This window comes from Polypterus senegalus, chromosome 6 (assembly GCF_016835505.1).
Source record: "Polypterus senegalus isolate Bchr_013 chromosome 6, ASM1683550v1, whole genome shotgun sequence".
Taxonomy (NCBI): Eukaryota; Metazoa; Chordata; class Cladistia; order Polypteriformes; family Polypteridae; genus Polypterus; species Polypterus senegalus.
In genome coordinates this window covers 113,072,717-113,095,377 of record NC_053159.1, presented here as the reverse complement: position 1 = coordinate 113,095,377, position 22,661 = coordinate 113,072,717, and the positions used below count along the sequence as shown (strand labels likewise).

Genomic DNA, 22,661 nt, shown 5'->3' with positions numbered 1-22,661 from the left:
TATTGTATGAACATTGAGAATGGACTCCACTGTGTTAATGCAGAAGTTGGTGAGCATAGATAGAAACAACTAGACTTTCCTTAGATATCTGAGTGAGTAGGTAATGTTAGTAATGAGTTAAAAAATGGGAAAATGAACAGAAAAACAAAGCACAAGGTTGTTCACTTATTTTCTTTGCATGCATATCCATTTCAGGTTTAGCATGTTGAACTAAAACAGTGTAAGTACTAGACAAAAAATTACTGTAAATGTGAATGTGGCATTGACTTGGACTTTCTCTTGGAAACAAAGCAATTTATTTTGATAACATTTTTATTTTTGGAAGGCCTGTTAAATGTAAATGTTAAAGATATAGTAGATAATTTCTGTTTTTCTATATTTGACTTTATAAGTTGAGTATATATTGTATACTTTTCTATTTATAAAGAATAAACATAAACACCATAAATACATACCCACACAGAGTCAAATTCTAAGAATTCAAAATGAATGCCAGTAATTCAATTCCTAACAAATTGGAGACCTGTAGTAATGGTTTTAGTATTTGTAATGTTTTAACACCATAAAGATTTTTGTCCTCGCCTTTACTGAGACAAGGCTAGTGTTGCAGATGATTGCCAGAATTTATGGAACATAAAACTTGCACAAGGTTTGATCCTTATAAAATTTAAAAAGTAATCAAAGGGCAAGAATGCCCCTTTGATAAACCATTAAATGTGGTGGACGTTAGCAATTAATAACATGCCAATTTCTGATTCAAATTAGTTTTTTTGATGGAAAGCCCATGATCTTAAAATCCAGGTTATGTCACTCGTCATATGTAACTAGCAAGGGATAAGGTATTCATCCTATCAGTAAATCTTGTGACATGAGGTACATGACGCATGGTTTTCAGGTGGTCCACAACAGTTAATACTTCTTCCTCATTGTTTTATTGGAGGGTTAACAATACTCTTGCAAAAATAAATTTCTTTTATTCAAGTAAAATTATTTATTTTTAACATGATAGTTCCAACTTTATATATCATGATAGCAAAACAAAGCATGAGTGGCACTGGTGCTTCTGTGGTCACCTCCTGTAGAGGCCACGTAGTTCACTATTTCTCACAGTTTACTAAAAGAATGTTGCATTGTTTTATTTTGCTCATATGCTGCATTGCCATATCTTAGAATCATAATTCTTAGCATTTTTTAGAAATTTTCATCCAGCATGCTTTTGTCTAAGGAGAGTGTAAGGTTGTGAAAACGAAGTTCTCATAAACTGCACCAATCTGGCATTGCTGGGTATTGGCCTTATTCCAGCAGCTACTGTCTTCTTCCTGGCAAATATAAGAAGAGTGTTTTATGCCAATTCTGTCTAATTTTCAGGAACATTTTGAACACTAATAAAATGTGCAGCAGATGGTACGTTTATGTCTCTGGAAGTTATGCTGGAATACTTTAAATTCATGTCAGATGCTCTTTGGTTGGATTAGAGATTTTTGACCTACTAGACAGTATAAATACAGTAGCTGCCTTAACAAATCACTATATTTAGCCTTACTGTAAAAAGTTACATTTTACTCTTGAATGATAATTAACTTAATTAGAATGATAAAAGTGCCTACGTGTAACCACAGCCACTGTGGAGAGAGTATCATTGGTACACATTGATGGCTACACTCCAGTTGACAATAATGTGGAAGACACAACAAAAGAAGTGTGAACTATAAAAATCACTCTATGTAAAAAACTATGAGAAAGTAACAAAGGCTTGCCCTGCAGATGTTGAAGAGAATCATTATAATGTTTTTTGAGCTGCCGAGATACTCAGCTAAGCACAAAAACATTGATATTAAAAAATTCACTGTTCAGTGAATATGAAGATGTACTGATTAACTGCAACACAAAAGCATCATACTAGAGAGAGAATAAACTGAACAAACTATCAGTATTAATAAAGTGATTAGGACACAGTACTGAAAGCATTCCACAATTATTCTTTTACATTAATACCCATTAGCACTTTACCTGTTTAAAACAAAAAAAAAAAGAAAAACAACCTTTTGCTTAGGGGCATAAAACCTTTTTTCGGAGAAGTGCACTATAAAAAATACATTTATTTGAATTTAAATGTTGAGCAGTATTTGCAGAGAGAATTTTGGAGAAATAAAACTATGCCTAAATTGTCAATTATTATTCATAATGCATTTCACAATCCTAAAAAGAATGTAGGCTTACATTCAAGAAAAAACTAGATATTATTAAACTAAATATTATTAAATTGCCTTATTTCAATTTCTCTAAATGCTTCACATATAGGTCAATGAGCAATCTGTAAATCTGCTTATTTAAACCAGGTTATCAGAATAACTGAAAAAATTAGACGAGTGCAGCTAATTCTGTTTCAAAATCAGATTATGAGAAAGTTAAGCCAGGTAACTGCACTGGGAATATTAATTATTAAAAATTTCAGAACAGTATGCTTTCATCTTGCCAGTCTGTCAGCCTGCAAACAAAGCAAGGTGTGCAATCAGCAAGACAAATGTTTGGAATGGGGGCGGCAAATGCGTCACAAAAAAAAACAAAAAAAAAACACCAATTTTATATTCACAACTTTATAACGTAATTACTGTTCTCTGTATTTATCTATGTCATATTGTAGTTAATAATTTATGCAATGTGATGACAGGCTTCATTTTATATAAGCACTTAGCTTTTGATTAAAATAAATAAAATTAAAAATAAATATTATAGGAAAAACAGTTAAAAACTTTGATAAAATCAACTTAAGTGTTTTAGCAAGCTGAAATAAAGCTGAGGATGAGAGTGTAAGGTTCTAGAACCAAAGGTTATGGAAAAGTAAAGTGAAACTACAGTGGGATTCAAATGAAACTGGACATCTTGGCCAGTAGGAAGACTGTATTTGTTTTGGTTCAGGTTAATTTTGCTTACTTTTGAACAAATGTATATATTTGACTGAATGATTTTAGACAAAAACTATGGCAAGCTATAAATGGAATGTTACTTGGAAAATACTGGAAGCTTACCAGAGACCACTAGGAAGACATGTTATAAATCATCATAAAAAAAAAAACTTTGTATCTGTTTTCCAATGCTTTCTTTTTGCCAAGTTGTAGATGATAAACATTAAAAATTCTTTCAATATAGCCTTAATGATTCTTCACAGTTTGACTGCTGTTTTAGCATTAACCAAATCATACATATTTTTCCTTTTGTAAATTTCATGTGTATTTGAGGTGGGTTGATGTTGTTATTCTTGTTTGTTATATTTCTTGAGTTTTGGTAAAAGGCTAAATTTCCCTCCTGGAATAAAAAACTTATCCTTTGGCCTACTGACACAAACAAAGTCAGTTTATGTCTTTGGGTCACAGGAGAAAAAAAAAAAAAGAAAATAATTAAATAAAACAAAACAAACACACTGAAAGACAGTCACTTAAATTCAGGAGCTTTGACGCAGCAGTACAAAACACTACATTACCATGTTGCCCATATTATTCATACAGCTTTAGAAATGAAATAACCATTGTGTGCTTCCATACACATGATTAAGACTCAAAAGCTGGAATGCTGACTTTCAAATGTTCCATTTTTAAGCAGGGAATTATGTTTCAGTTATATGGTACTTCTTTAGATGCATGCTAGTGTTCAGTCCTACTCTAATTCCACATAATCCTGTTGCACTTGATTGAACTGTGCTTTGTACATCCCAGCTGCACTTGACACTTCATGCTACCAGTTATGCAACATAAACAGACTCTGCCCTCTACATGTCAGATGTAAGCATTCATCATATCATTTAGATTATGGCAATTCCTTTTTTTTTGTAGTATTAATTCATAAAGAGTCAAAATACTAAAGTCCTGACCAAAGATGGCAGGCTCAGTGACAATGGCTTCTTTTCAGATATAAAACTGTCTGTTGTGGCTTCAGGGGTGTCTCGCTTCCCAAGCCCAGAAAAACAACTGTGGCAAACAAAGAAAGCTCTTTTATTTCCCTCCAGATTACCTTCCTGACACAGACTTCTTATTGTGATAATCTTTCAGCTCCTTCTTCACCCTAAGTGACTGAAGAGGTCACAGAGAAACAGCTGCTTTATAAACGAACGCCATATAAGGCCATCGTTTCTCCTTGCTTCGCGGTTCTGTACTGTTTTATTGTTCATTTATTACGATTCTTATAGTTATTGTGTAGCTATTCGAGACTTACTTTACAGGTACCCATTTCCTTTATTTAATCCGCGGCTTGTACGTTATTTTTTGTTCGTTTATTACGATTATAGATATTTATTGATTTCCTTCTTTAGCTGACTGCCTGCTCATATAAGATGCTCTGCTGGTTTTTTATGAAACGGCCTTTACACAGCTTCTCCGCTGTTTTATAAATGAACGACATATAAAGCCATCACCTTGTCAATTGTGTAATGCGTTTTTTGAACATGTTTGATGCATGGAAGTGATCACTCGTACTGCGTTCAGTCATTTCACGTGAGCTGCTCTCGTGTGATGTTGCGATGTCCACGGCTTTATTTAATGTTAGCCAAGACCCGGCACTTAAAAGTTTCTGGCTGCACTCCGGTTGTAATATAACGAAGCTGCGCGAGCTCACTCTTGAGAATGCAACGTATAGTTGTCCAGGAGAAAAGCAATCTTGCCTGAAATCAATGGCATCGTTTTAGAGGGTCTGTCCCTGAGACTTATTACTTGTCATCGCGCAGCAGAGCCTTACTGGAAATTGGAGGCATCTGAATTGAAATGGGAGATCAGAGGGTATTAAGGGGATGCGAGGAATACATTGAGTGTGGAGAAACTCTAGAGACAGCGTGTGTATTAACTTGTGGATTTTTCTGTGAGTATTTGGTGGCAGCATGACGAAGTTGCTTCCGCAAGACCGCGTTAGCTGTGGCGCTCAACTCGGAGCATATTCTTTTCCTACCTTGTCAATTGTGTAATGTGTTTTTGAACAGGTTTGATGCATGGAAGTGATCACTCGTACTGCGTTCAGTCAGATTACATGAGCTGCTCTCTTGTGTGTCCACGGCTTTATTTAATGTTAGCTAAGCCCCAGCACTTAAAAGTTTCTCACTACAGCAATTTTAACTCCGTTACAAAGTGATCCAAAGTCTCGTCTATACCTCGTGTCTTCTCATTAAACTTGTATCTTGCGAATAAAGTATTTGGCTTTTTTTTCAGCGCTCTTTGGGAGCTCTTCCTTCTTTTCTATGTACTGCGGTCACAGTCAGATCACGTGATTACGTGGGAGGCATGATGATGTCACACGCAGCTCCGCCCCCCCATTGCCATCGAGCTAACGTCCTTTACAGTATATGGAGAAAAATAGGTTCCAGTTATGACCATTACGCATAGAATTTCGAAATGAAACCTGCCCAACTTTTGTAAGTAAGCTGTAAGGAATGAGCCTGCCAAATTTCAGCCTTCTACCTACACAGGAAGTTGGAGAATTAGTGATGAGTGAGTGAGTGAGTGAGTCAGTGAGGGCTTTGCCTTTTATTAGTATAGATAATACCATAGAATACACAGTGTAATAGTAAACTAAATGTAAAAACATTGAATAACACTGAGAAAACCTTGAACAACAGAGAAATCTAACACTGCAAAAGTTTGCGCTATAGCTCTATGAACCGCTCACTAAAAACATTTTTAAGTTTTAAGCACAGTGAAAAAAATGAACAATTGAAAAATCCATAATTTAACAAACAACCAAGAAAAGTAACATTGCAAGAATGCTCTCGCGCACGCGTGTGTCTCTCGCGTGCGCCTGTGTGTGTGTGTCTCTCTCTTGCGTGCGCACCTGTCTGTGTGTGTGTCTCTCGTGCGCCTGTGTATGTGTGTGTGTCTCTCGTGCGCCTGTGTGTGTCTCACTCGCCTGTGAGTGTGTGTGTGTGTGTCTCTCTCTCTGCACAGGGAATGCACAGGGACATACTGAACAAGTGCGGCCCTGTGCATGTGCACTTCACCAGAAGACACACACACGGACGCCTGATGCACACAGGGGTTTTATTAAAAAGGATTTTCATAGTGCGTTTTAAGGAAATTTCGAACCCAGCAACAGGGAATGCACAACCCAGTGTATTTCTTTGTATCGGACCTAAGCCAAGATAAATGAGGAGGGTTACGTCAAAAAGGGCATCCGGTATAAAATTTTGTCAGATCAACATGTGGACGACAATACAGATTTCCATACCAGATCGGTCGAGTCCTGGGTTAAAAACGACGACCACCAGTACTGTCAGCCAACAGGGTGCTGGTGGAAATTGGGCTACTGTTGGCCGAAGAAGAAGGAGGAGGGATGAGGGGGGTGGACGTGTCCAGAAGAAGGAGGAGAGGAGCAAGGTAAAGAGAGTGGAACTGACAGTAGGAATTTTGAATGTTGGCGGTATGACTGGTAAGGGGAGAGAGATAGCCGATATGATGGAGAGAAGGAAGGTTGATATATTGTGCGCACAAGAGACTAAATGGAAGGGAAGTAATGCCAAGTGGGTCGGAAGTGGATTCAAATTGTTCTATCATGGTGTGGATGCGAGAAGAAATGGGGTATGGGTTATTCTGAAGGAACAGTATGTCAAAAGTGTTTTGGAGGTGAAAAGAGTGTCAAGCAGAGTAATGATTATGAAGCTGGAAATTGGAGGTGTGATGATGAATAGTGTTAGTGCATATGCCCTGCAAGTTGGGTGTGTGATGGATGAAAAAGAAGATTTCTGGAGTGAGTTGGATGAAGTGATGGACAGTGTACCCAAGGGACAGAAAGTGATGATTGGAGTGGATTTAAATGGACATGTTGGTGAATGGAACAGAGGAGACAAGGAGGTGATGGGTAAGTATGGTATCAAGAAGAGGAATGAAGAAGGTTAGATGATAGTGGATTTTGCAAAAAGATGGGCATGGCTCTGGTGAAAAAGTATTTTAAGAAGAGGGAGGAAAATTGGATGACGTACAAAAGTGGAGTTAGACAGCATATGATGCTGGTCTGTAGGATGATGTTGGAGATCAAGAAGAGGAGGAGGGTGAGAGCAGAACCAAGGATCAAATGGTGGAAGTTGAAAAAGAAAGACTGCAAGGTTGAGTTTAGGGAGGAGGGAGGAGGTGTGACAGGCACGGGATAGCAATGAAGAGTTACCAGAAAGCTTCAAGAAGGGTGCTTGGCGTGATATCTGGATAGAGGAAGGAGGAGAAGGAAACCTGGTAGTGGAATGGGAAAGTACAGGAGAGTATACAGAGGAAAAGGATGGCAAAGAAGTGGGATAATCAGAAAGGTACAAAAAGTACAGAAGAGTACAAGGAGATAAGGCGCAAGGTGAAGAGAGAGGTAGCGAAGGCTAAAGAAAAGGTGTATGATGAGTTGTATGAGAGGTTGGACACTAAGGAGGGAGAAAAGGACCTGTATCGATTGGCTAGGGACAGAGCTGTGAAAGATGTGCAGCAGGTTAGGGTGATAAAAGGATAAAGATGGAAACATACTCACAAGTGAGGAGGGTGTGTTGAGAAGAAGAAAAGAATACTTCGAGAGGCTGAAGAATGAAGAAAATGAGAGAGAGAGAGAGAGAGAGAGAGAGAGAAGGTTGGATTATGTGAAGATAGTGAATCAGAAAGTGCAATGGATTAGCAAGGAGGAAGTAAGGACAGCTATGAAGAGGACAAAGAATGGAAAGGCCGTTGGTTCAGATGAAATACCTGTGGAAGCATGGAGGTGTTTTGGAGAGATGGCAGTGGAGTTTTTAACCAGATTTTTTAATGGAATCTTGGAAAGTGAGAGGATGCCTAAGGAATGGAGAAGAAGTGTACTGGTACCAATTTTTAAGAATAAGGGGGGGTGTGCAGAGCTATACTAACTACAGGGGTATAAAATTGATGAGACTCAGCATGAAGTTATGGGAAACAGTAGTGGAAGCTAGGTTAAGAAGGGAGTTGATGATTAGTGAGCAGCAGTATGGTTTTATGAGGGTGCTGATAGAGAAGTATAGAGTAGGCCAGAAAGAGTTGCATTGTGTCTTTGTGGACCTGGAGAATGCATATGACAGGGTGACTCGAAAGGAGTTCTGGTATTGTATGAGGAAGTCGGGAGTGGCAGAGAATTATGTAAGAGTTGTACAGCATATGTACAAGGGAAGTGTGAAAGAGGTGAGGTCTGCGGTAGGAGTGACGGATGCATTCAACGTGGAGGTGGGATTACATCAGGGATCGGCTCTGAGCCCTTTCTTATTTGCAATAGTGATGGACAGGTTGACAGATGAGATTAGACAGGTGTCCCCTTGGAGTATGATGTTTGCTGATGACATTGTGATCTGTAGTGAGAGTAGGGAGCAGGCTGAGGGGACCCTGGAGAGGTAGAGATATGCTCTAGAAAGGAGAGGAATGAAGGTCAACAGAAATCAGACAGAATGAACTTTTGATTTAAAGACCTTCCTAAAGATCTGTAGAGGATAAGACAGATGAGAGAGAGATACAGTATTAGAAATTGCAAGAAAGGCCCTGCATGTGACAGCACATGGGCATGCTAGGAAGTGATATGCCATGTATCCGTTCAGAATACCCTGGAAGTGCATTATACAGGGGCCCCACAGGAACAGTGCAAAACTATCCAGGCTGCCAGGGGGAAGGCAGCCTAGCACACCCTTCAAAAAAAGGACTTAGTTCAGGGAAAAATTAAAACTTACTCTTATGTGGTACATGCACAGAACAAGTCAACTTCACTTTATGCAAATTTTTAACACTTCAATTAATTAATATTTCATTGATACTTCATATCACTATACATACTGTAGTTCATTCCAGAATGCATTATTTTCCTGGGAGTGCCCTTTTAGTGTTCTGAATAATTTTAATTTAGAAGATAAAGCATCTAAACAACTTATTATCATATCATGGCAAAAACACTGAAATAACCTACAAATTTTAAAATGAACCCAGATATGAATGTATTTGGGCATATATACTGTTTATACATTTCAGCAAAACATTACTGCCAAAAATAGTTATTTGGAAAAAGGCATTGTTTAAATCACTTACAAAATCTAATCTACAGGATTGTGGCTATAGCATTTACGCTGGTCACAAAATAAAATGTTTTTGTCAAGAAAAAAAACACACAGTGGACAACTACATTTTTCAACAGTTTTGCTTTCTGAAAACATTTTGGTGATTATAATAGAAGGTTTTTTCCTGCCTTATACTCTATGCTTGTTGGGATAAGCTCCAGCCCCTCCATGACTCTGCTTAGGAATGAATGTATTTAGAAAATGGATGAATGGATTACAATACACAGCTTCAACTTGAATGAAAATATAACTTCAGAGTTTGAAGAAACTTTAAATTAACTGTAGTTGAATTTAACATGTAATCGCTTAATGATGTTGACACATTGGAGAAATTTAATTGAGTTAAAAAATATTTTGCTGCTGATTTTTTCAACATCTGATGCTTCTCATTTCATGGCTATCACTGATAAGATTCCACTGGCTATGATACCACTTTTCCTTGCTGCAATGCCCTTTTGAAACCTTTCATCATTTTCATCAGAGGCTGCACTGAAATTAGCAGGGAAGAAGCCCAAGCGTAAATGCAGAAAATTAATCTTTAGCAACATGTTGCACTGCATGGCTTTGTATACACGAAATACAGTATGTCAGTTAACTGGACATAGTGTGGTGCTTTCCTTATCTGTCAGAAAAATTCTCAACATCATCTTCAAATGCCTTCATTGCAATTTCCTCTGTCCACAAAAGAAGATTGTCAAACTGCTCTGATGGAATGCAGTGCTTTCATTGATGATGTGTCTGATTTGTGGACCAACAAAAAGGCCTTCCTTAATCTTGCCATCAGTTATTAGTAGAAACATCTGTCTCAGATATTAGAATCCATCACTTTCTTTGTCGGTATACAACAACACCTAGAAGCTGATGCAATATAGCATGTTCTCAATGGTTAATGGGTAAATTACTATTGTGTCCGAGTGGCTCAGATTAGAGCTGAGCTCTCTATCTATATATTGAACACAATGTGTAAAAATGAACATATTTAATGTTCATATATTTATTTCGGCACACATTTATTGATGAAGCAAGTTCTGATAAATTTTCTGTAGATTACTGAGTTAGACATTCTTACCAGCTGCTGAAATTGCTGGGTGCCTGGCAGACCTCTGATTGGATCCTGAGTTATTTCGCCATTATTTTCCACAAAACCGTTTGCTTCTTCTTCTTGGGATGAAATCTCAGCCTTGCTCTGCTCAAAAATATGAAACAAGAGGTGGAGAATAATTAAAAATTGAAATTAAAACTCTGCCATCTAATTCATAAGCAGGGCTGGTGATGCGCTGATTATATAGAAGGGACTAAAATCTATGATAGTTGCCACAGAGACAAGGCCACTACTTAATTACAAACAACCTGAACCTGCACTCTAAATGAACAGAAGTTAAGTTTTACTTTACTTAAAGGTGAAGTAAAGCCACATTGTTCTTTAAAATATATTACATATATTTTACACATTCAAGTATATAAACATTGCAAGAAATATTAATTTTGCCAGTGTTTTAGCATGATGTTTTAATAAACACTCTTGTAAAATCCATTTTACAGAAATAATGTGTACAATTGTAAACCTTCAGAAATGCATGACACTAACACTACAGTGATGAAGACTGTACATTTTATAAAGAAACAAAAATGTTAATGGACCATAATAAGCCTATGAATAACATGGTTAGCAAGGTCAGTTAATAATCATTATCCATATCGCTAAAATTAAAAAAAAAAAACCTGCCGAGTATTTTTAATGTATAATAATGCTACTCCTGGCCTTTAAGAGCTGGGGAAGTAATGAGCTTTTCTAAACACTATCATTGATTTTGTTATTGTTTTTTTTTTTTAAACAATGTTTTTTATTTCACCTTGTATCTTCATTAACTGCATCCATGCCATTTCAACTGTCTCTTTCAAATTGTGTGGCTAATTTGTCCTCTTTACTACCATGTATTATTAAAATAATATTGGATGCAGAAACATTATGGTGGATATCATTGAAATATGGCTGTCAAATTCAGTATAATGTCTTGTCTATCCTCTGTTAATTTATTGAGTTTACTGAAATTTTCTACTATACGCTGCATGTAAATTCCTTTTTACTCTAACCATGGGCAGAATACACACCTTTTGATACATTTAATGTGCACATAGCAGCAATTCGTCATCATGGAAACCCTTTAGGAGGCTCTGCATATAATTTTTTAAAATACATTAGTAAAGATGGCATTAAGAATTATAAGTACACATGAAAGTAAATTTAAGTATTGTAAACTATGTGGAAAGCTTAGGATGATTGTGATATGCATGGGCTATACTTAACTTTTTGTTTAAAGTACACTCTTTTGAACATTTTTCCTTTAAAAGTAAAGGGCAGGCTTTCCACTATAAGAATTAATACCATAGACATTTTGGTTTAAAATGGACTTAAATATATATATTTTTTTCATCCATTAACATTTTTCATTTCTTAATTAAATGAACAATAGTTATTGCAGCTATTTGCATCAAATGTGTTTAAAGACTTGCAACTGCATATATTTCAGGAAAAAAACACAACAAAAACAGTATTTTAACATGGTGGCTAATGAATGAATGGTTGTTTGTCCTCAATAGACATTCATGGAAAAATACTTGCAAAATATTTAATAATTTTTCAATATTTACATATTACATGCATATAAAGTAAAACAGTCTGTTTTAAAGAGTAATATGGCCATACTGTCTGCTTACAATACCTGTTGCTGATTTAGAGTGCAGCTTTGGGGTATTTGCACTTAAGCAGAGAAGCTTAAGCAGAATTGGTATATGCTTCACTAAATGGCATATTTTCTTTATTATGCAACTCTAAAGATGCTACTTGTAAGTTATACTTTTTGTTTTGCTTTTTGCATATACATATTACAGAAATGTAACTTTATTCAGTGTTATTGACATTTAATGCAACAATAAACCTTTATTTAAAATGTTACCACATGAAAAATTAACCACGCGTTCTGCCATTTGATTATTTATGGATGTTTTGAGCGTTTTTTTTCCTAAAACTATGCAATCATGTAATGCTAAACATTCACCATATTGTTGCAGGAAGCTGCCTATGCATTTAAGCTAGTTATAAAGTCATAAATATGTGAATACCCACCATGAGCTCAAGATTATAATGCAAATCTCTTTATTCATTTTAAACTGAAACTGAATTAGAGAACAATGAGCAAAAATAATAAGTCTTCCATAAATGTCAAACATGATACTCTGCACTGGTTTTTTTTAAATTTAATGAACTACAGTGAATTATTAATAACATGTCCAACACTCTTGAGAAAAATAATTAAACCAAAAATAACAAAGTAGCCTTTTTTCCCCCAAATACACTACGTCTCATAGGTGTTACAATATTAATCATATAACAATATGGCTCTCACTATTGAGGCCTGGCTTTGCATACTTAGTCTGATTAGGTAATATATGCAACAGTTACAGTTACCCAGCTACAAACAACAGAATACCGGTAACTAATAAAATGCAACATATAAATAGCTATCTTGAAAACCTATAGTACTACATAGGACCCACAAATAATTAACATTTTATATTACAGCTTTAAGTTCCATAATTTATAGTAGTTTCACACTGCAAAAAATGTTAAAAATCTTAAATAAAGAGTGTGCTTTAAACTAACTCAATACCATCTCAATTTAACAGTGTTGCTTTAAAGTTTGTGTATTGGATATCCATCTACCCATTCAATCATTTCTTATGTATAGTCCGGGGGTCCAGAGTCTGGGCAGTACTGGTTGCAAGGCAGGATCCAAAACTGAATGAGGCACATATCCAATGTGTTTGTGTGAAATCCTAGTTTAACCAGTCCTAGTCCTTAACTTTCTTAGAAAAAACATTTTCCACGCAGTGAAACAGTTTTTATTATATGTCTACTCATTGATTTAGAACATTAAAAACTTGTGTATTATTATGTGTTATTTAGCTGTAACAATGCAAATTGGCTTTTGATGTAATGAGTAACCAGCTCTAATGTGTCATAATTAATACATTCAAATGTTTCTCTGCAAGAATGCAAATGGTTTAGTTTTAGAATCTGATTCAGGTGGGGGGGAAATGTTTTCTTTGCAGTTACCTTCCTTCTATACTAAATTTATATATAGTACAAAAACCTGATAAAAGCTCAAAAACCTGCAAGTATGACTTTGTTTAATTTTTTCATCGCAGAACTTTTATCTATGTTAGACGATTCACACTGACATCACCCTCTGGCTCTTCAGGTAGGTGAGTGGTGTTTTTTATTTTTATTTTTTTATAGGTATTCTGGCTTTCTTTCCACATGCCAAACACATATGTATTAGTAAAACTGGTGCTTCTAATCTGGCCCCATGTGAGTGACACAAGTGTCCCCGGGGATGGACTGGTTCCTGCCTGGAATAGTCTTCAAATACCTTTACCCATATGTTATTAATGCTTGATCCAAACTTTTTCTTATGGTCTGGGTTAATTTTCCTTCATGGCATATACATAAATGTAATATACAGTATGCATTTACCTTGGTATTTGCAGTTACAAATCATAACAGTAGAATCACACATTCTGTTTTTGTCACATAGGATTAGCAAGTACTACATCCTGTAGTGACTGCGGAAAGCCTTAGTGACTCTATGTGACCCCCAACTAAATAAGCATGTATGGGGAAAACTATTCATGTTCTTATCAGACTCTATGGTTTTGATAAGAGTGGCTTGCAATTTCTAGTTATGCATTTATAACTTGATATAAAGTAAGGCAGAAACTCATTCCAGATCTCAGATTCCAGAGGTCATCACATTGCCCACTTTATCTATAGGAAGGTCCTATTATGCAATTTTCATTACGCTATAACTTAAGTTTATTACACAGAAAATCACCCGAAAAATCACAGACCATGAAGAAGTGTGTGAACTGACAACATGAAGAATCGTCTCTGTGCTGAACTGGAATCGTCCCTGCCTAAATCAAAGTCATCCAGACGATCTGGATCTGCATAACTAGATGTGGACCACCCTGTATATATAAATAAAATCTAACTGCTGTTTACATTAGTTGTCCAAAACCACATTTTGGGATTATCATTAATTAATGTATAAAATTAAAACTAAATTTAACACAGAAAGCACTTTTGAATTTAAGATGATTTAGATGCACTTATATTTCAGGTTTTTCATACTTTGGCATAATCTGTCAGTTTAAAGAAAATTATTAATGGTGGTTGTGAAGTACAGGGTGAGCCAAAAAGTAGTACCATATTTCAAACGTGTATTCTACAAAAATGCTAGAAGATAAAATAAATTTCATTATGAAAAAAGAAGGGGTATACAGAATAGATTTTTTTCACTGTGTTTTAAAAATGATGTCTTCAAGGTGGTGGCCATCATTAGTGATTACACTCTTCGAGACTATTTCTGAATGCTTGCATGACTCGTTCGGCAATTTCAAGGGGAACAGTGGCGATTTTGTGGTGAACAGCGTCTTTGAGGCGTTCAAGGTTTTGAGGTTGGTGTGTGTATATCTTCGACTTGAAATAGTCCCACAAGAAGAAATTACACGGAGCGAGATCAGGCAAACATGAAGGCCACCTGATATCGCCGCTCAGGGAGATCAGCTTCTTCAGGAAACATCTCCTGCAAAACTTGCATGGATCTGCTTTTGCTCCATCCTGTTGAAAACAGGCATCCACCACATCCATTTCTTCAAGTTGGGGCCACAAAAAGTTTTCTAGCATTTCAATGTAATGTTCTGAAGTGAAGCTTCCCCCTCCTCAAAAACTAAGTGCCTACAATGCCAGATTCTGTTGGAAATGCCTAAGCACATTTAGGTTTAGGAGACTGCAAAATTGATGCCCTTACAGCTTGGATGTTTTCAGGCATTCATACAGTAGGTACCATACAGTACCATAGGTGAAGGTAGGAACATAGATCGACTGGTAAATTGAGAGCTTTGCCTTATGGCTCAGCTCCTTTTTCACCACGACAGACCGATGCAGAGTCCGCATCACTGCGGACACAGCACCGATCCGCCTGTCGATCTCACGCTCCATTCTTCCCTCACTCATGAACAAGACCCCGAGATACTTGAACTCCTCCACTTGGGACAGGATCTTGCTCCCAACCCTGAGAGGGCACTCCACCCTTTTTCGGCTGAGGACCATGGTCTCGGATTTGGAGGTGCTGATTTCCATCCGAGCCGCTTCACACTCGGCTGCGAACCGATCCAGAGAGAGCTGAAGATCACGGTCTGATGAAGCAAACAGGACAACATCATCTGCAAAAAGCAGTGACCTAATCCTGAGTCCACCAAACCGGACCCCCTCAATGCCCTGGCTGCGCCTAGAAATTCTGTCCATAAAAGTTATAAACAGAATCAGTGACAAAGGGCAGCCCTGGTGGAGTAAAACTCTCACTGGAAATGGGTTTGACTTACTGCTGGCAATGCGGACCAAGCTCTGACACCGGTTGTGCAGGGACCGAACAGCCCTTATCGGGGGTCTGGTACCCCATAACCCCGGAGCACCCCCCACAGGATTCCCCAAGGGAAATGAGCCGGACAGACACACACACACACTTCCACTCATAGAACTCTATTTAATTTCAAAAGCAACAGGGGAGCAGTGGCGCTCAAACATAAAGAATGCTGGCAGTTGCCTCCAGTTCGCCCTCTGGTGGTTGTTCCGAGTGTCAAGTGGATGATAACATGCATACAAGACTGCAAGATCATCCCCCACCCTACCCAGAAGGGGGTGGGTTACGACTGAATTCACCCTACAGTATTTTTTAGTCGACCAATGAGGAACATATGTACCAAGTTTCATGAAAATCGCTTTAGTTGTTCGGACGTAATGCTGGAACATATGTACACACATTGATATATATATATATATATATATATATATATATATATATATATATATATATCTATATACTGTATATATATATTTAAAAAACAAGTAACTCTAATGTGAAACAGTAGGAAATTTCTTTAAAAGGAAAAAAAAAACAAAAAAACTTCATGTTCCACTAATGCATGGGTGTCAAACTCCGGTCCTGGAGGGCCACATGTTTTCATTCTAACCCTTTTCCTAATCACTGACCAATTTTCACTGCTAATTAACTCCTTTTTCCTTCATTGTAATAGCCCCCCTATTTTTAAGGATTCAGTCCTCTGAATTTATTCCTTTCTTCACTAAATGACAGCCAAACAGAAATGAGGGGTGAAACGAGCCAACAGATGACTAGCTAAACTGGGATTTCAAACTTCAACCAATTTTCACTTCAATCAGTTTCTTAATGAGAAGCAGATTCCTAATGTTAATTAAACTCATTATTTAATTTCATGGCTTGTTGCTGCTCTCATTCTGCCACATCAGACGTTTCCAAAACTGTTGATTTTCTGTTTTTTCTAAGACCACTGCCAAAAAGGTTTGCTGACCTGAGAGATCAGCCTTACTGAGACCACCTTCACCTTTCTTTATTTTCAGATATTGTGTGATGGGCACAGGTGAGCTGGTCATGTGGCGGCTCGTTTTGTGTCTCATTATTATTTGGTTGCTAATTAAGGAAAAAGAGACAACTAAGAGGCCTGAGTCAAGTTAATTAAAATTAAGGCAAAAAGAAGGCAAAAAGAAGTTCATTAGCAGCAAAAAATGGTTACTAGTGAAGATGATGGTCAGAATGAAAACCTGCAGCCACTGTGGCCCTCTAGGACTTGAGTTTGACACCTGTGCACTAATGCATCCTAGAACTGCCACCATGACAAGAGCCTACAAACTCCTGGTGACACTTCCTTGTAGTTTGCCTTCACTACTGAGGTCCTGAACCTTAACCATTTGCACTTTACATGTCAGGCTTCTCCCGAGATTTAACACAAGGTTTTCCAGTGGTGGGAGTTGAACTTATTCTTAAAGAGGCCAATTGGTCCTGACCAATTGGCGCTCCACCTGTCTGAGCCAGCTCACAACCAAGGGGTAATCTGGTGACAGCCTAGCACCTCTCTTTACCCCAGTGTCCAGAACATATAGCTTTAGCAAAGTTGATCTTTGACATTTGACCCATTGAACTCTGGTAGTAGATAAAAGGTTGATGACTTTGTCAACTGGTGTATTAATCCTTTCTACAACTATATGGTATAAAACTGAAGAAATTATTATTGAAGATACACTGTTTATCCACAAATGACAGTCACAGAAAAACATTACATTAGACATTGCTGAAAGTTTTAAATACAATTATAGACAGAAAATGGATTTTCAAAGAGAAGACCAAATCATTGCAAAAATGGACACCAGCACCTCTTCAGTTTTGGGGAAATTGGTCTGTTTGAATGTATGCATTACCTCTTGGTTTAGAAATCCTAATGCTAATAAGAAAATAAGATGTATCAAACTGTGAAATGGACTAACAAAACGATCCTGACCCTTTGTCAAACATGTCAGGGCTATTTAATAAACAAGTAATGCAGAAATAAACATTAATTCCTTCAGTTGGCCCTCACTTACTAGATTTAGAATTATAGTTTTTTTCAGAAATTAATGTTACAGATGGAAAAAGTAACCGATTTATACATTCTTTCATTCTCACAATTGTTCATCTTCTTATAAAGGTCTGTTTTAACAGTAAGCGTTAGGCCGAATATATCACACTTTAACAGGCGTAACTGCTGATAATGAAATATACAGTGTTTACTTGTATTTAAACACCAGGATACAGTGGTGTGAAAAACTATTTGCCCCCTTCCTGATTTCTTATTCTTTTGCATGTTTGTCACACAAAATGTTTCTGATCATCAAACACATTTAACCATTAGTCAAATATAACACAAGTAAACACAAAATGCAGTTTTTAAATGATGGTTTATATTATTTAGGGAGAAAAAAAAATCCAAACCTACATGGCCCTGTGTGAAAAAGTAATTGCCCCCTGAACCTAATAACTGGTTGGGCCACCCTTAGCAGCAATAACTGCAATCAAGCGTTTGCGATAACTTGCAATGAGTCTTTTACAGCGCTCTGGAGGAATTTTGGCCAACTAATCTTTGCAGAATTGTTGTAATTCAGCTTTATTTGAGGGTTTTCTAGCATGATCCACCTTTTTAAGGTCATGCCATAGCATCTCAATTGGAATCAGGTCAGGACTTTGACTAGGCCACTCCAAAGTCTTCATTTTGTTTTTCTTCAGCCATTCAGAGGTGGATTTGCTGGTGTGTTTTGGGTCATTGTCCTGTTGCAGCACCCAAGATCGCTTCAGCTTGAGTTGACGAACAGATGGCGGACATTCTCCTTCAGGATTTTTGGTAGACAGTAGAATTCATGGTTCCATCTATCACAGCAAGCCTTCCAGGTCCTGAAGCAGCAAAACAACCCCAGACCATCACACTACCACCACCATATTTTACTGTTGGTATGATGTTCTTTTCTGAAATGCTGTGTTCCTTTTACGCCAGATGTAACGGGGCATTTGCCTTCCAAAAAGTTCAACTTTTGTCTCATCAGTCCACAAGGTATTTTCCCAAAAGTCTTGGCAAAAATTGAGATGTTTCTTAGCAAAATTGAGACGAGCCCTAATGTTCTTTTTGCTTAACAGTGGTTTGCGTCTTGGAAATCTGCCATGCAGGCCGTTTTTGCCCAGTCTCTTTCTTATGGTGGAGTCGTGAACACTGACCTTAATTGAGGCAAGTGAGGCCTGCAGTTCTTTAGACGCTGTCCTGGGGTCTTTTGTGACCTCTCGGATGAGTCGTCTCTGCGCTCTTGGGGTAATTTTGGTCGGCCGGCCACTCCTGGGAAGGTTCACCACTGTTCCATGTTTTTGCCATTTGTGGATAATGGCTCTCACTGTGGTTCGCTGGAGTCCCAAAGCTTTAGAAATGGCTTTATAACCTTTACCAGACTGATAGATCTCAATTACTTCTGTTCTCATTTGTACCTGAATTTCTTTGGATCGTGGCATGATGTCTAGCTTTTGAGGTGCTTTTGGTCCACTTCTCTGTGTCAGGCAGCTCCTATTTAAGTGATTTCTTGATTGAAACAGGTGTGGCAGTAATCAGGCCTGGGGGTGGCTACGGAAATTGAACTCAGGTGTGATACACCACAGTTAGGTTATTTTTAACAAGGGGCAATTACTTTTCACACAGGGCCATGTAGGTTTGGATTTTTTCTCCCTAAATAATAAAACCATCATTTAAAACTGCATTTTGTGTTTACTTGTGTTATATTTGACTAATGGTTAAATGTGTTTGATGATCAGAAACATTTTGTGTGACAAACATGCAAAAGAATAAGAAATCAGGAAGGGGGCAAATAGTTTTTCATACTACTGTACATTATATTGATTACAAATGCCTGAATGTCTCATTGCTGAGTTTAGTCTTTTCTTTTTTTATTTATATATTTTTTAATCCTTGGTCTGTAAGTAATAGCTCTGCTTACAAACTCAAATTTTCCTCTGTGGATGAGAAAATTTGAAAAATATGAAATTTTATTAATTTTTTTCTTCCTTGCTGGTTGCCTATTAAATCTTCACTTTCCCATCAAAGTGTAAGGATATTATATTCTTTCTTTTTAGATAAGAAAATTATTTAGATTTAATCTTGTACACTACCACACTCTTGGGAGACACTGGCAAAAACTTATTGTTTGCCTCCAATGGTATTTTGTAAATAGATTTTTCGCAATGTTAGGAAAATAATGCTTCAAAAACTATATTTTATTTCCATTTAAGCCCCTTCTATTCTGATTCCAGGTATAACGTTTCTATTCAAGTATACTTTTGAAAGTCTGACTGACACAGTAAACTACTTCTTATAGGGTGACACTTACGCAGAGAAATGGACTCAAAATGGCTACAGTCAAACTCTTATTTCAGAAAAGTGATCTGCAGTCTGTTTGGAACAGCTTTTCCAAAGTGTCCTTTTGAGCAAAATATCAAAAAAGGCAGACTTTAAACAATGATATGACTACTTTACTTGAATCATACTTTGTAAAAATTGCATTCTGCAATTGTTGAAAAATAGTGAAAGTCGAAAAAGATCTGAAGACAAATGCCTCATGTGGATAACGTCATTTGTTGGACATCTTGATTTAAGTGTAGTATTTGATACTTCTGAACTCAACTGAAGACAGAACTAAGCTGGCTGAAACAGAGGTGAACTGCTTTACTGTCTATTTAGTTCTGAGAATATTTTGATAAACTAGGTAAACAAAGTTAAAAAATAGGATGACTCTTAATCCAGTTTTGTTTTCTTTGTACATATTTTTGAAGGATGAGATCATATTTGAGGACAGCACAGAAAATATTTAAATACCTTTACCCATCTTACTGAAACAAACCTTCCAGATGTTGTGGAGGGATTCATCTGCGAGTGCTTAGTCTGCCACTGACCACTGCACGTAGTTAGCCCCACCTAATATGTAAATGCTTTGGTCTGCTGATCAGTACAGTATGTACTCCTTGTGTTTGTATGGGTTTTCACTAGGTACTCTAGCTTTTATAGCACATACTAAAGATGTATTTGTTTGGTTAATCTGACTCTAATTTGGCCTGGTGTGTGTCTTGTGACTAAATAACACTGTCAAGGGTTAGTTTCTTTCTTTCTTCCTTGGACCAAGCGTTGCCATTATAGGCTAAAGCCTCACTTCAATGAAGCAAGAGTGATTCCCTGCTGAAGTAAGCAGATTTAGACAATTGGTCAAAAATTATAAATGGGGATTATTTTTATTACACTGGAAACAATATGCCTTTGCTGTAAGTTTATAACCTTCTATACTATCTTAAATTTTCACAAATAATTATTGGCCAAAATATGAAATATCTACCTTAATAAAAGGATGTGTGTCTGTGTGCCTGTGTATCCATTCAATAGCTATCTATGTCTGTCATTCCAACAGATGGCACATCATAAACATCTCAAGTAATAAAATACATTTGTATTTGCCATTCCAATATATGGCATATCACAAACATTAACACTGCTTTTACGAATGCCATACAAAATGGAATATAACAGAGACATATCCATTGCTTTTGACATTTCAATACATGGTTCATCACAAGCATTTGTAGTAATGCATTTTATTATTACAAATGTTTACGATGTACCATTTGTTGGACTGATAAATGCATTTTATCATTACATGCAATATAAAATATAATGCAATAGATTTGTGTACTGTAAACATTTAGGTCTACATTTATCACTTAGATTTCAACCCATCTTGTTGTGTAGCACATCTAGTTTACGATATAATGTTAAAGTGACAAAGCTCAGGTCTAGAACAGAACCAGTTTAAAATCACAGCTTCAGCATTATATTTTTTGATTTATCTAATTTTCTTAATGGGCAAAACAGTGGTTCTCAAACTGTGGGGGCCCCCCTAGGGGGGCACGAAGTAACAAAAAGGGAGACGTGAAGATGTGAAAAAAAGAAAACAAGAATCGAAAATATGAAAAATACATCTATTGAAACCAAAACAAATTAACTTAAACTACATACTGATACTAGAAAAATAAAAATAGATTTAGACAAATGTCGATAAACGTTAAATAGGTATAATAAAATATGCATCTATGATATATCATTAATTAAAAAAGAACAAATTGGTATTAGTGGGCTCCTTTCAAAAAAAATGTTAGGGGGGCGCGATTAAAACTGTTATGAAAACTCGGGTCGCAAATACTTAAAGGTTGAGAAATGCTGGGGTAAAATATATGTAATGTCTGGCAATCACTGGGGCAATAGATGTAATCACTTTATATTTGAGGAGAATGCAAGCTTCCATATATTTTGATATAACTGGAGTCACTATGCTTCACACAGATGCTCCCTGAAAATCAACAAATAAAGAACTCACTGTGGACATTGGGGCAGGAGAAACACATGCACTGTGAAATGAAGTCAGTGAAAATGGATGTTTTTTGGGTCCACAGGAGTTGATGGAATCATGTGGCTGGATTAGGTAAGATTCACATCAAAGGCTCAGTTGCTGTTGCTACTTAAGGAGAAGGGCACACACAATGTACTGCAGTCCGCGACTGTAAACATGTACAGTATATGCTGGTCATCCTGTGAATTGCCCTACCTGCAGTGTCTGTCTGATATGAATATCACAATGATCATCACTGCCAACAAAACCTGGCTGTTTTTGGACTTCATGGTTAAACAAAGTCTGGAAACTGAGCTGTCACATATTTTTTGTGAACTTTATATTGCAGCAAGTATTACAGGTTTGCTTGCTTTAATAAGGGCAAATTTAATAATAATTATATTGTTTTTCAGACATACAGCAATAAAGGAACTAGAAGGAGAATTCACTGTCTAGTTTAAATCCCCAAGCTTGATGCTAGCACGGTGTAGTCTTACACTGTAACAAACTCTCCTTTAAATCTGCTATGTCTGAATCAAAGCTGCCCTTCAGTGCAAATGAGATAGGGAATTCAAAAGGGCCTATTTCTATCTATGTAAATTCATCCAAAGACCTGCACTTCATTAAAAGTACATACTCAGTTTCTGACCTGCTCTGCACAGGTGATGCATTTACACATTGAACTTCGCACACACATTTAAAGGATTTTTCTTCCTGCTCTCACTTATT

At 36.9% G+C, this 22,661-nt stretch overlaps 1 protein-coding gene across 5 annotated transcripts in view; it reads right to left on the bottom strand.

The window, feature by feature from the left end:
* LOC120531412 (RIMS-binding protein 2-like) overlaps positions 1-22,661 on the bottom strand; it is a 374,849-nt gene that overhangs the window by 91,770 nt on the left and 260,418 nt on the right. For all 5 annotated transcript variants that reach the window (XM_039756810.1, XM_039756806.1, XM_039756807.1 and 2 more), the window contains one exon: positions 10,125-10,241. In XM_039756810.1, the coding sequence (XP_039612744.1) occupies positions 10,125-10,241 (117 nt within the window). The remainder of the gene's footprint in view (positions 1-10,124; positions 10,242-22,661) is intronic.